This window comes from Sinohyriopsis cumingii, chromosome 1 (genome assembly GCF_028554795.1).
Source record: "Sinohyriopsis cumingii isolate HCF-2022 chromosome 1, ASM2855479v2, whole genome shotgun sequence".
NCBI classification, from domain to species: Eukaryota; Metazoa; Mollusca; class Bivalvia; order Unionida; family Unionidae; genus Sinohyriopsis; species Sinohyriopsis cumingii.
The window spans coordinates 168,439,776-168,454,867 of NC_142961.1; the positions used below are offsets into that span (position 1 = coordinate 168,439,776).

Below are 15,092 nucleotides of genomic sequence, written 5' to 3' on the forward strand. Positions count from 1 at the left end.
TTGAACATCAAGAACGAAAAGTATTTGTAACATAATTAAAGTATCTAACATTAATCAGTAGTTTATCATACTGATTCACAAATGTAATCAACAAATGGAAAGTAACCAAGCAACAGGTATACTAGTTGCATGAAAAGCCTAGTTTCACAGACAGGATTCATTATCCAGAAGCAAGTTCCAACATTTACAGTGACCTTAAAATTCCTGAACTGGCATTCATAGGTTTGCTCATGGATGATCTGAAATTTCACTCTAACCTGCAATAAGATCACAGTATTAGTAATTTACTAAAACAAATTAAAAAAAATATAGTTTTTATGTTGTTGTTTCTCTCAATTACTATCACTTTTTTTTAAAATAAAGAATCTTGTTTTATAATGAATGACAGTAATACTAAAGTGCATCCACATTCACATGCAAAAGGCATGATGTAATTATAGGTTATTGCATTTATATTAGAAAATATAAACAAGTTTTTTTTCTGAGCAGCATGGCACAACCTTGGAAGGGCAGTATTACAAATACAGTAACCTTTTTATTACATACTCATTTTCTTTCTCTGCCTACGAGTTAATAATAAAAAGAACACATTACAAGACACAAAGTAATTAAATTTATGCTATATTCCAACATAAATACACAACCGTAGATTCATCAATACGCTCAAACAATATTAATGCACATGTAGCACAGCCCACTGACCTATGAACTTATCTTGCGCTCCTCATTAAAAAAGAATTTTCAGTTTGGTCTACTAAACATTGAAAATTAGAGTCATGTTGTGAATGAATGCACATTGAAACAACTTTTTCAGTTGGTCTGGAATGGATGGATTTTGTCTTTCTGTAGATCCAACTCAATTCTATTTTTCTGCTTGTGATGGACTGGATTTATTAGCTCAATTCTGTACTATGTACTTTTGTGATTTGAGCAGATGAATCATCTAAGCCTGTGTTTCTGTTCTGCATTGTTTGGAATCATAATGTGGGGAAAATATGAATTCTTTTAATTGAAATTATAAAAAAAATCTATGGAATATCACATTCATTTTGTTTAGAGTGCAATAAGGAGAATGTGATTTCAGCTGGAAATGTAGTAGAAATTACTGTACAATTTCACTGTGTACAAGGTTTTCCATGACAAGGGTAATGTCTTTCAGATTTGCAGAACTAAGAAAGTACATTTTGAGGAAATTCACGATGCATAAATGCAAGTATATTACTATCCTTATAACCAGCTAAAGAAGACATGTTTATGCCCTGTCACATGCTCACTGTTGGAGGGAGCCCTGCTATGACCTGTATCATAGTGTATGGCTTCTATCGCTAGCCTAACACTGTATCAAAACAGTTAAATGGAGAAAATTGCAAAGCAGTTGTTGTGTACCAGTGATTTAGCTAGTGGAAATAATAGCTTTAAATCATCTTTGCTTACTGGCTCAAATGCTCTTAGTTTCCTATCAAAACCTTTGGTTGCATTATTTTCTCGAATTCAGTGTTTTGACTGACTTGCCAAATGGTATGTGTTAGATATGTGATAATCCTTGGCCTCTATATGCTTTTCTCTGCAATTTTTATAGAACCTAGACAGCACAGGTCATAGTCTGAACCATTGTATTTGTGAAAAGTTACGAATACTACTAAATGATCAGAATGGTCTCTCTCGTGTTCATTTTTGACATTGTGAATATCATGTTCATATGTTTGCTTACAGTGGTCCCTCTCTTATACGGCCACCCCTTCTGCACAGGGAAAGATGGGTGACCTTTCCAGAGGAGGACTACATTTGTAAGATGTGTGTGTGTGTGTGTGTGTTGGTATATATATATATATATATATATATATATATATATATATATATATATATATATATATATATATATACACACATGTGTATACAGTAAGAAATCTACATATACTTAAAGCAGTTAATATCTTCATTTAAAAGCAGCATTAATTATTAAAATATTCTTTTTGTCTTAAAAACAGACTTATTTCTACATACATTGTTTTGTATTTAAAATAATTATCTTTCCATTTACATCCAACTCCGCTTATATTATGCATAGCCTTGGGACCGGACCCAAGCTATGCATATAAACGGAGTATGCATTTAAGTGGAATTCATGTATATTTAAAATATAAAACAGGACCGTACTTTTGCTATGCACTTAAGCGATCTATGCAATTAAGCGATATGCATTTAAGTGGAGCTGACTGTACTCCATTTTCCTACTGCTACAGAATATTCTCCTTATCTGTTATGATGTCATTTATTTGTCTTCCCAACATGAAATTTATCAGCAAGTGAACTCTCCCCACTGTCGTCAAGTCAAATAACTTTTACTTTTCCTTGTAGAGTACTATTTCTTTATTTAGGTATTAAAGTTCATAACAATTTATTCCTATGTTGCTAAATGTATAGTATTTTGCGATTTAATTATGCAGACGAAACTTGTAGAGGAAACAAAATTCCTTGTTTATCAAGGATGTTTATACTGTCACATGATTTTACGGTCTTTGTCTAGCACCTGTCTTGTTCAAAGTTAATTAGTCTGTGTGTGTTAATTCACAAAATCTGTATGATATAATTATGTCCAGTCCTAATCATTTTTTTTTAAAAATACTGCTGTGTGAAGCCTCAAACTATCAAAACATTGCTGACCCCATTTACTCTAAAGTTGGCATTAATAATACTAACCTTAGTGGTACATGTACTTCCGCTACATTTCTTTGAGTAATGAAAAACTGACATCAGGAAACAGACGTCAGAAAGATAAATTACTTACGTTACCATAGGAATGAAATAATGGTTCTGGACACATTAATGATAAAATGTGACCACTTGTGAGGGGTACATTTTACATTTTTGCACTAATATGTTGTCAGCTGGTCACGTTAGAGGGGTGACCTTTTTTTGAGGGGTACTTTTGAACACAAGCTCGTTGGTGCCAAGGGATTCTGGCCATAAAAAGTGTGTGGTCGCTGGTCAGGGGGGCTGTTCATGAGGGGGACCACTGTATGTGAACGTTTCATTTGTGACTCGGTGAACATGTCCACATTGTGAACTTTATAATCTCCTCTTTCAATTTGGACGAAACAGATTGCTTAGTTCATCCACAAAGAAATGTAATAAACCAAAAGCTAAAGCGTCTACTACATGAGCGTACTATGTTTGTTTACAAAGCAGTTCCTAATACTCTATACTGTTTTGAGAAACATGTGTCAAGCAGTACAAAACCATGTAGTATGGAAAAATAATGCACAATTCTGATTTTGTAAAGTTAACAGATAAAAAAAAAAAATAAGCATATAACAGTACACGATATTTTCGATGGTACACATGATGTACTCAACCACTTAACCTGTAACCCCAATCACAACAGTGTAGATGTCGATCTCATTAATTTTTCAGTTTCTTTGGTAATTTGCACTCTTGCTTACACTATGGTCTATGTATTAGGATTCCATTATCTATGAGTTCTCAAGTATATTTCTATATGTATTAGGATTCCATTATTATCTATATATATGTTTAAATATGTCTGCTGAAAGTAATGTAAGCTATCAATAGTATGATGACCTCCACTACATCTTGCCATTCAACCTCCACTACATCTTGCCATTCAAACCTCCCCTACATCTTGCCATTCAAACCTCCACTACATCTTGTCATTCAAACCTCCACTACATCTTGCCATTCAAACTGTATATAGTGTCACTATGCAGCTATGGCAAAAACTGAGGATCCTTAAACCTTACTGCTCAACACTGATCTGGAACTTGAGACTTAGGGCTCTGTTCACTTTCACAGTAATAGAGAAAATATCACAGACAAAGTTGTTTTAAAGTAAAATCTCTTCTCAATATACACGGATTAAAGTCTCCAAAAATATGTCCATGTGGCTACATTCTATACTTTATTGGAAGTTGATACCATAAATTGTAAATCTACACAATAAACCATGCTTTTACAGTGTACCATTGGATAAGATATGACAGCTGAATAAATATGTAATGGTTGTTCCCCCATATTCTTGTACTATTAAATAGCACATTTAGAGTGACTGGGTTCCATGTAAAGTATGTTTAATGTATTGAGCCAATGACAAATTACTGCTCTCAACATACAACATAAAACTTTGCCTCTATCGTGTTCAGTTATCTCCAAGGATGTGGTTACTAACTGCAACTGACAATATGTACATATAAAGAGTTAAAACATTAAACATTATTAAATAGCCACTAAATATAAATAATTGCAACAAATATAAAGGGGACATGTCAATAATTTTATATGGCTGACCTCTGTACCCCATTCCCCTTCTTCTGGGCACAGCAAAAATGTTGGGATACTTAAGTCACTGCCAACTACTGTGCTACAATCTAATCATGATTTTCCTAGTAGTAATAAGCATATTATGGGTTATTAAGTTATACAGTATTCAACTACAGACGTTTCATGTTCTATTCCTTCTGTCATATAAAAATAGTTTTGGAATTTGTTTATAAATACACATTAAAGATGATAACTAGAATTTACTGATGATGTTTCCAGATGCATATGACAGAATCTTGTGTATTTTCATGGTTATTTATAATTAATAAATTTATTTGTAAAAATCTTACAGAAAAATTAAACTTAATTATGACAATCATTATGCTGTAATAACACGTCAGGTCCATCTGCAAACAACATACCACCTGATCTGCCATCATATACTGTACCAGAATATCAGGGTCTTTGTTTTTCTACTGACTAATCCTAAGAAACTGCATAGACTCTGATAGGGTTTGTGCAATTTGCAGTTGGATACAACCTGTAACAGAGTATAAATGGTAATCCTTGCTTTTTTAAAGTGCAAGACTTGAGTGATGGTATGGCTAAGGCAGAGATCTATAAATAAAGGGAAGTAATTCTTGTCTGTATCTGGATGCATGGAGATGTTACATATAAGCCATTATTTTCGAAACTATGAGCATTTGACTCAAAGTACTGTCAGGAACTTCATTAACTCATAAACAAAAGTTTAGGAATATGATCAAGTATCAAAATATAAAATCCAGTATTCTGTTAAATCAAGATCAAACGACTTAAAAGCAGGGTGCAAGTAAATCACATAACAGCTGGTAATACACAAAAAGGTAAAAACAAATGATTGACAAAAGTTAAAATCCAAATATCTAATTTATGATTCAAATATACTTTGATATTTATTATATAGATAAATTTGTTACTCTATGGTTTATCATTAGTGGAATTTATCTCCCAAAAGAAAGCTTGATTTTACTTCATCAGTTTCACAAGATTTGTATCGTTTTTTTTATGCAAGGGAGCTAACTGCTACTACTAGCAGATTGTTTGTAAACAACCTGCATAGCAAACAATGTCAGCTCAGAGATTCATGTGTTATTCTTTCAAGAAACAAGTGTATGTAGGTTTATGAGGTAATAAATATATGATGTCATAGTTTACTGTGGAGTATGAAATGTTATGCCTGTCTTGAACCCATACATCCTTCCTATGGATCAGGATTATGGAGTTCAAGAAGGTCATAACAGATGATGAACGGTGTAAGGAATTCAAGAAGGTCATAACATTTGGTGAACGGTGTAAGGAATTCAAGAAGGTCATAACATATGGTGAAGGGTCTATGGAGTTCAAGAAAGTCAGGACATATGGTGAAGGGTCTATGGAGTTCAAGGTCATAACGTATGGTGAAGGGTGTATTGAGTTCAAGAAGGTCATAGCATATGGTGAAAGGTGTATTGAGTTCAAGAAGGTCATAACATATGGGGAAGAGTGTATAGAGTTTAAGATGGCCGTTAACATATAGTGAATGGTCTCTGGGGTTCAAGAAGGTCATGTATGTTGAACAGTGTATGAAGTTCAAGATGGTTATAGCATATGGTGAGAGGTGTATCAAGTTCAAGAAGGTCATAACATATGGTGAAGAGTGTATGAGTTTAAGATAGTCATAACATATGGTGAAGAGTCTATGGGATTCAAGGTGGACATAACATATGGTGATGGGTGTAATGGATTCACAATGGACATGTGTGTGTGTGTGTGTGTGTTTGTGTGATTTGGATTTTTAATGTATCTTTAACAATTTTTCAGTCATGTCTACAGTGTGACAGTTTATAGTGATGACTAGCACTGGGGCATCATGCCGCAGACATGTAGCATGATGTCCCACCCAGTCACATTATCCTGATGCCAGGCCGACCAGTCCTAACACTAACCTCTTAATGATGAGCGCCAAGCGAGGCAGCTGTTTGTACCATTTTGTAAGACTTTGGCATGACTTGACCAGGGATCAAACCCACAACCTCCCACATCCAAGGTGGATGCTCTAACCACTAGGCCACCGGAGTGGTCCAGGCTGGACATAAGATTCTGTATACACCAAAAACTTACAGGTAACCAGTCATATCACGAATAACTATTTTCATTATTCAAACAAAAACATTTGGTTTGAAACTTGTACATTTAGCCCCTCTTGTGGACTTCATCCAATTTTGTCAAGTCTATATTAGGACTTGGCATTTTGAATCTGAAAGCATATATGTTCCACCCCCAGAGTTTGGAACTATATTTAAGTTACCTTTGGTAACTTTATCAAAAGCAGATTAATTTGACCTGTCCATAAGGTTTAAATGATGGGCAGACTAGATTCAATGTTGTGTATGGAATACTATGAGCAAACATACTGCAAATTCAATGTTATGCATGGAACACCAATGACCTGATGTATGGTTGATTCATTGTTATGGATTGAATACCATATTATGGATTTGTTGTTGTCATGAATTTTGAGACCAAACAAGTAACCGTCTGTGCAGTGAACACTCTTCTCTATCAGTAGTGCATCCATGACTATTAGTGCTAATGTAAATGCTCCTTTTTTTGCAAAGTCATGAAAATTTAACCTATAAAGATAAATGAATCCACAATACAGCATTTTACACAGAGAAACAATCATATCTTGGCAGATCAAAAAAAGAAAATCCACATAGAAAATGGATCCCACAAAGATTTCATCCTCTTGATATGTACACATTAATAACAATGGAAAAACAGCTGTTCTTTAAGCTTATCTTCTGTACATAACAAATGGGAATTTCATTGAATTAGATAAATCTATTCCGCTCTTTAACTCTCAGCTTTGTCTTGACGTCATAGAGGATTTTGCCTCATCTGATAGTTCTAGCAATTTCTGAAAAGATTCCAGTTCTTTCTTCTCCAGTCCAAAAGTGACCAACTGAAAACAAAATAAAAAAATTAGTACATTTGTGACATGCATATAAGCCAAAAATTGGCAAATAAGACATGCCTGGACAATTAGAATGCAAACTGTTATTCATTCTTACAGTGAAAAAGTTCATTTCCAATTGCATCTTTTATGTCAATCAAAACTTAAGGAATAAGCATAAAATTATTTTGATGCAAAAATGAAGTGAACCTTACCTGAAAAAAAATTATTTGATGTAAATCAGTGGTTCCCATCCTTTTTTGACCACAACCCTAAAAAACTGTTTTCTGAGCCCCACAACACTGTTTCAATGTTTGGATAAGTTTTACCACCTTAAAAAACAAATCCTGGTGACCCTCCAGAATGTCCTCTTGACTGTTTTGGGATGTGACCTGGAGGTTGGGAATCAATGATATAAACTAATACTTTATTTAAAAATTGAGTGCCTTTCTGTGTCAAAGGATAAGTATGATTTACATTCACTATATGGGCCATGGACTGCAAAATTAAACTTATTATTAAACATTTAATGGCAAGATAAGTTGAAGTGTATTAAACATTTAATGGAAAGATAAGTTGAAGTGTATTAAACATTTAATGGCAAGATAAGTTGAAGTGTATTAAACATTTAATGGAAAGATAAGTTGAAGTGTATTAAACATTTAATGGCAAGATAACTTGAAGTGTATTAAACATTTAATGGAAAGATAAGTTGAAGTGTATTAAACATTTAATGGAAAGATAAGTTGAAGTGTATTAAACATTTAATGGCAAGATAAGTTGAAGTGTATTAAACATTTAATGGCAAGATAAGTTGAAGTGTATTAAACTCGGATCATCAACATCAACAAATGGAAAGATGAATAATAATACACTGGGACTCTATTCAAAGAAAGATGAATAATAATACACTGGGACCCTATTCAAAGAACCCTCAGAAAAGAAGCCATCCCAAATGCAAGGCCAAATATTGTACCTTTCTGCTCCCACTGTGTGAAGCAACCCTTAATAAATTACACAATGTATCTATGTATGTACACATACCAGGGCTTTTATTTTGCTGTATCAAAGTTTGGCCCTTGCAGCTAAAATAACCATGACAAGCCATATGATTTCAAAGAAAAATATAAATTTAAGAAATGAGACAAAAATTAACTTGAAATAACAAAATGTCCAAGGAATTTCAGGAAGATAGTGAATACTTTGTTGTGGAATAGGACACAAGGGGCATACAAAATCACATGGAACATTGATTTAATTAATAGGTGCTGTATGCTTTATATCCTTTTCAACATATAAATTAGTGAAGGATCTTGGATGGTACTACAAATTCACACAAACAACTCCATATTTTCCCCTTCAGAAATGCTGGTATGTTAAATCATTGGACATATCAGAAAATGGCTGTGCTATGGAAATGTCCATTCCAGATCTTGTTCTCATTGCTATGGAAATGTCCATTCCAGATCTTGTTCTCATTGCTATGTAAATGTCCATTCCAGATCTTGTTCTCATTGCTATGGAAATGTCCATTCCAGAACTTGTTCTCATTGCTATGGAAATGTCCATTCCAGATCTTGTTCTCATTGCTATGGAAATGTCCATTCCAGATTTTGTTCTCATTGCTATGGAAATTTCCATTCCAGATCTTGTTCTCACTGCTATGGAAATTTCCATTTGAGATCTTGTTCTCATTGCTATGGAAATTGCCATTCCAGATCTTGTTCTCATTGCTATGGAAATGTCCATTCCAGATCTTGTTCTCATTGCTATGGAAATTTCCATTTGAGATCTTGTTCTCATTGCTATGGAAATGTCCATTCCAGATCTTGTTCTCATTGCGATGGAAATTTCCATTCCAGATCTTGTTCTCATTGCTATGGAAATGTCCATTCCAGATCTTGTTCTCATTGCTATGGAAATGTCCATTCCAGATCTTGTTCTCATTGCTATGGAAATTTCCATTTGAGATCTTGTTCTCATTGCTATGGAAATGTCCATTCCAGATCTTGTTCTCATTGCTATGGAAATGTCCATTCCAGATCTTGTTCTCATTTAATTCTTCTATTCACCCAATATCTGCTGGTGTCTTCTTCAACAATTTCACTTTTTTCCCCCCAACTTTTTCTTTAAAAACTAATATATCTTTATTGCAAAATTTTGCATTTTATGAATCTTCTTTTCTTAAGAAAAGAAGTTTCTATATTGTTTAGAAAGCCTAAAAATTATATTACACTCTAGGTTAACAGTTACTTTCCAAAGCAAAATTTATGGACAATAAAAGAATCAGTCAGAACTTATCTCATAAAATAATTTGTTCTCAATGAAATGAATAACCTTCTCAAAATTTTAATTTTATTTGACAATTTAACCAATCCCGAGTGCCAATATAGCAGGTTACCATAAAATACTGAAATAACAATGAAGTAGTGCACCTGATTCCCATAACAGAAGTACTGGTAGTGCACCTGATCCCCATAACAGAATTAGTGTACCTGATCCCCATAACTGAAGTAGTGTACCTGATCCCCGTAACAGAATTAGTGTACCTGATCCCCATAACTGAAGTAGTGTACCTGATCCCTATAACAGAATTAGTGTACCTGATCCCACAACAGAAGTAGTGTACCTGAACCCAATAACAGAATTAGTGTACCTGATCCCCATAACAGAAGTAGTATTCCTGATTCCAATAAAAAAAGTAGTGTACCTGATCCCCATAACAGAAGTAGTGTACCTGATCCCCATAACAGAATTAGTGTACCTGATCCCCATAACAGCAGTAGTGTCCCTGATCCCCATAATAAAAGTAGTATACCTGATCCCCATAACAGAATTAGTGTACCTGATCCCTTTAACAGAGGTAGTGTACCTGATCCCCATACAAGAAGTCGTGTACCTGATCCCCATAATAGAAGTAATGTACCTGATCCCCATAACTGTCAATATCTAGAATCAGCTGTTGTCTTATTTTGTCATCATCTGACATTCCCAGAGACCCAGAGGATTTATCTGTTCCCCGAACTTTCTTCAACCGCTTTAGGCTATCTTCCATTTTCTTTACAGATGTCAAAACATCAGATGTCACTGTGTAATATCTAAAATGGAATGAATATTTACAATTAAAAATGTAACAGACTTGCAAAAGACTCGGTAATGAAATAGTATTTTGTTTAAATAATCAAGTTGGTTCCTGTTGGATTAACAAGCACTTTTTGCGCTTCTCACTCATTTCAAATACAGTAAAATTATTTCTTCTTGAGGGATACCAATTTTATGAATTTTACAGCCGTCACAAGTCCCCCTCCCCATAGTGATCAATCTGCTAAAATAATAGCATCTTTTCCTTCAATCCATGTATATAAGTACCACTGAAAATGTCTTTCCATTTTGCAAACTATGAGATTCCATAACCTCACAATTAAAATCACAGTATTAGAATAGTACATACTGATTCATTTTTGTTTTTCCCCCATCTTGTAAATAGGGTGGCTAAATGGTCTGTCCCCTCTCTCCTAATGATATGGCACTGCATACATTTATGTCTGATATTTTTATAGGAAATTCCCAGACTTTGAGAACCACAACTGAATGTAATATTGTTTATCTTCATGGGTAATATGCCATTTATTTAAGGCTGCAATTATGTTGGTCCTGTGAATGCAAATATCCAATAGATCTCATCTGTGTGCATGTCCTATTGACACCCGTACAATGTTGTTGTTGTAGTTATGGGGTTTAATGCCATTTTTCAGCACAAGATAGGCTGTACATGGCAACCATTATAAATGGTGGAGGAAGAATCTGGGAAAACCCAGGAAAGAACCACCAACCCACGAGAAACCACTGGCAAGCTTTCTCATTTACCCACAGTGGCTGAGCCCGAGACTCGAAACCATGCAGGCAGAGGTGAGATGGCAGTGATCCATAACAATGAGCACTTTAGACCACTTGACCACTCAGGGCCCCAACACCCTTACAAAGGCTGAGTTGGAATGACATTGCATGCTCAACAACCTAATTCTTGACTTTCTTCAGTGGCCACCATATTTGTAGACTATTCATAAACTATTATGGCAATTAATCACGTGTAAATAACTATCATCATTATATTCAAATGTTTGCTGAAGATTTTGTAAAGGAGTTGAATCATCAAGCTTTGCCTTCTGACTCACATTTTTCCTTTGTGTTCTAGCAAACGTTGGAACTTGGCAAACTAGAATCACATTATCTGTATATTTAATAAATAATGAAGATGTTGATTAACAAACAGGCACTGGGGAAAAAACCCTGAAAATTGTTTGGTATTATGTGATAATAAAAAGCTATCCCTCACCCCTCTTTTCTAATTTATTTGTTCCTAGAGATCAACAAAGCTTGTTAATAAATTGTCATTTTTGTAATCTGGTAATAAAATATTATCGTTTACAAATTTGTTTACTTTTGCACGAGCCGCAGTTGTCCATTCAGCATGAATCACTTGACTGATGAAGTTTCAAGTAAAGTCTAGTGGCTGAAGTCAAACAAAGGAGTGATTACATTGTTTTTCAATTTAATCAGCATCTTTGCACTATGATGAGCTCTGAATACATCAAATGATGACAATGCTTGCTAATTTCCATGAGCAAAAGGGCAGTTGGCCACATGTTTCATTCATAGATCTATACCAGCCTCTTGGGTACTACAAACAGCCTGGAATAATATCCCAGAGATTTTGACACTCTTCCCACTGCCTGCTTATCAATAGTGATCAGATCTCCAGGAAAATATCTGCCTTCTCTGGATCAAGTGGAACGTTATGGAAGGAGAAAAAAAGTGGCAGGGCTGAATAAACAAAATTTGAAGCCCCTCCAAAACAAATTAGATCTATTCATTTTGCAGAGTAAGGTTAATCCAAATCTTCTGAAAACAAAGGAGTCTGGTACAGATAGGCAGCCTGTTGGAGGAGAGTGGGGCTGGCAATTCACTGGCAGTTGCTGGAAGACTTGGGAGGAAGGAGAAACCTTCTTATGCCCATTTGTTAAACTGGCTCCTTAACTGTGGAGCCTGCTGCTGCCTGAAATTAGACTGAGGCCAAAAACTATTTTCCCTCTTGCCATCAACAATGATCTTTCCACTGCTGTGTTCAGTAATCCGTCTTGCCATCAACAATGATCTTTCCACTGCTGTTAAGCCTTATTCAGCCTAAATGCTGGTGGAAGATTCTAGGGCCATAATGCAATGGTAGACTAAATAGTGTACACTGCACAGTGAAAGAATGATGCAAATAAAATAGATGAATGTAGGAAATCATCTCATCTCACCAGATCCAAATTCACTAAACCTGTCAGGACCTTTGCCAGAGAATGATGTATGGTCTTGCTAATTACTTTCACAAAGTGGGCTGTGGACACACACACACACATAATAATGTGAAATATTGCTAGAGACTCCAGATTGAGTACTGAGGAAATTATCACCATTATTTGACACACAACCTGTAGATGGAGTGAAAAACATTTTGACCATCCTTATAAAAAAAACAGTGGGGTGAACATGTTCATCATTGCAATGTATATATCTAAACTCTGGAAGTCTGAAATTAATGGGTTTGTGTGAGTGCATACTAACAGGATGGAAAAGATGCCATTAACTGAAAACTTTCTTTTCAGAAGGCCCTCATGTTCTCCAAGTCCCACATTTTGTCCAAAAGTTATTCAATCATCCCCCTGATCTTCAATGACTGTGGCAGAAGAATGAAGCATAGATGCAGGTCTTCATTTTCAACATGAACTTCAAGCCTTTACCTTACAGGCTAGGCTCAAAGACATAGCAGTGGCAAATCCAGGTGTGGTAAAACCCTGTAACTCTAGTCTGTACAAATCAGGCTGACAAATCATCATCATTATGCACACTATATGTACTATCAAACTATGTGTATAATGGTTGAATTTTATACATGTATGTATACATACAGAGTCAAGTTGTGTTTCATCAGCAAAGATAACATCATTTTAGAATGATACTATTCACCTAATTTTTTATTTGTGACAAGGATCAAACCTAGACGGAGGTGTGATTGCTATATTAATTGTTTCTATTGCTTGTTTATGATATGATCCTTAAATAAAAATGTCACTATTGGGAGAAGCTGCATGATGGAAAGTGGAGGCATTACCTCCCATATGCAGCTGCCTTCTGGTCATGTGACATGGGTAGAGTAAGTTAGCAGTATGCTATGGCACCACAAAGTTTTTCAGCTAATGCAGTCAGTTCAAATGATATTGTCATTTAATGCAGCCATGATCAAGCTGTCATCAGTGTTGTACAAGTTCCTGGTTGTTAATACTATACCATACAACTGTCATTAGTGTTGTACAAATTCCTGGTTGTTAATACTGTACCATACAACTGTCATTATTTTGTACAAGTTCCTGGTTGTTAATACTGTACCATACAACTGTCATTATTTTGTACAAGTTCCTGATTGTTAATACTGTACCATACAACTGTCATTGTGTTGTATAAGTTCCTGGTTGTTAATACTGTACCATACAACTGTCATTATGTTGTACAAATTCCTGGTTGTTAATACTGTACCATACAACTGTCATTATTTTGTACAAGTTCCTGGTTGTTAATACTAAACCATACAACTGTCATTATGTTGTATAAGTTCCTGGTTGTTAATACTGTACCATACAACTGTCATTGTTTTGTATAAGTTCCTGGTTGTTAAGACTGTACCATACAGCTGTCATTATGTTGTATAAGTTCCTAATTATTCTGTAATCAGCTGAGGCATTATGTTTACAATGGAGCTTGGTTCCTGGTTGGATTCTAATGCCATCTACTGGACTGATGTGTGGCATCACTGTTTCTGTCAGTTCGTGCTTATGTGGCTGGTTTAAAAGATTCCCAATATAAACTGTCATAGGTGAAACTGATTGTGGAGGTGGGGCAGGTCTGATTTGAATCCATTTGTATTTTATTACATTCTATTGGTTTAATGATATTCTTCAAATGAAATTCATTGATCCAAAATATTGATTACTTCATTATTCTACTAAACACCAACCCTCCCCCTGGCAGTTTGCATCCTCCTTCCTTTTTAAAAAATGAAAAGCCCAAACAATATTAAAAAATGTACATATCTCTGACATTTCAGTCATTAAATATCATTTATAACCTGACTGTTGCAGGGGGTAGGAAGTGGGGGGCATAACAGTGTCATCTTTGTGTTTCAAATCAAGTTTTCAATGTAAACAAAAAGAAAACAACCAGCTCATAGTCGTTTTCAGGTTCCTGGAAAATTCCATTTGCAATAAAGGGGTGGGATATATGGACTGCACATACAGTATATAGATGGTAAAAACTGTATTGTCTACATTATGTATTTTTAATGTGTGGTTCTAATATTTCCCAAAGAACTGAAAAAAATTTAAAGTGAAAGATATATCCTTTAATTTGAAAAAAAAAACATTCACAGTAAGTAGTTCGAAAAATTGTATCTGTATTGTACAAATTCATAATAGACTCGCCAACACAAATATGAATGTCACATTAATATAGAAATTCCCATGTGGTTTTGTGGTGGCACTCGACAGTTTCGTATATTGCATAGGGTTAGAATTTTAAAGAAAGAGAACTTCCCCTAGTGTCCTCATTGGTTATAATGGCTATTTAAAAAAGACCTTGTATATCTTAGGTATTGTTCAAAGAGCCTTTAATTCCCCAAATTTTTGTATATGATTGATGGGTGTAATATGAGTTATAGAGCATACAGCTTGGCCTTACTCCAGATGTGCACCTTTCAAAAAACTGCTAGCCCCATTTGGTCATTTTCACTTCCTGGACT

General features: G+C 34.9%; 1 protein-coding gene across 1 annotated transcript in view; it reads right to left on the reverse strand.

Moving 5' to 3' along the window:
• Positions 1-600: 600 nt before the first annotated feature.
• LOC149808351 (conserved oligomeric Golgi complex subunit 2-like) overlaps positions 601-15,092 on the reverse strand; it is a 73,809-nt gene continuing 59,317 nt past the window's right edge. The window contains exons 17-18 of the mRNA XM_089975975.1: positions 10,182-10,353; positions 601-7,264 (exon numbers count right to left, since the gene is read on the reverse strand). Coding sequence (XP_089832101.1) covers positions 7,163-7,264; positions 10,182-10,353 — 274 coding nt within the window. The 3' untranslated portion in view covers positions 601-7,162. The remainder of the gene's footprint in view (positions 7,265-10,181; positions 10,354-15,092) is intronic.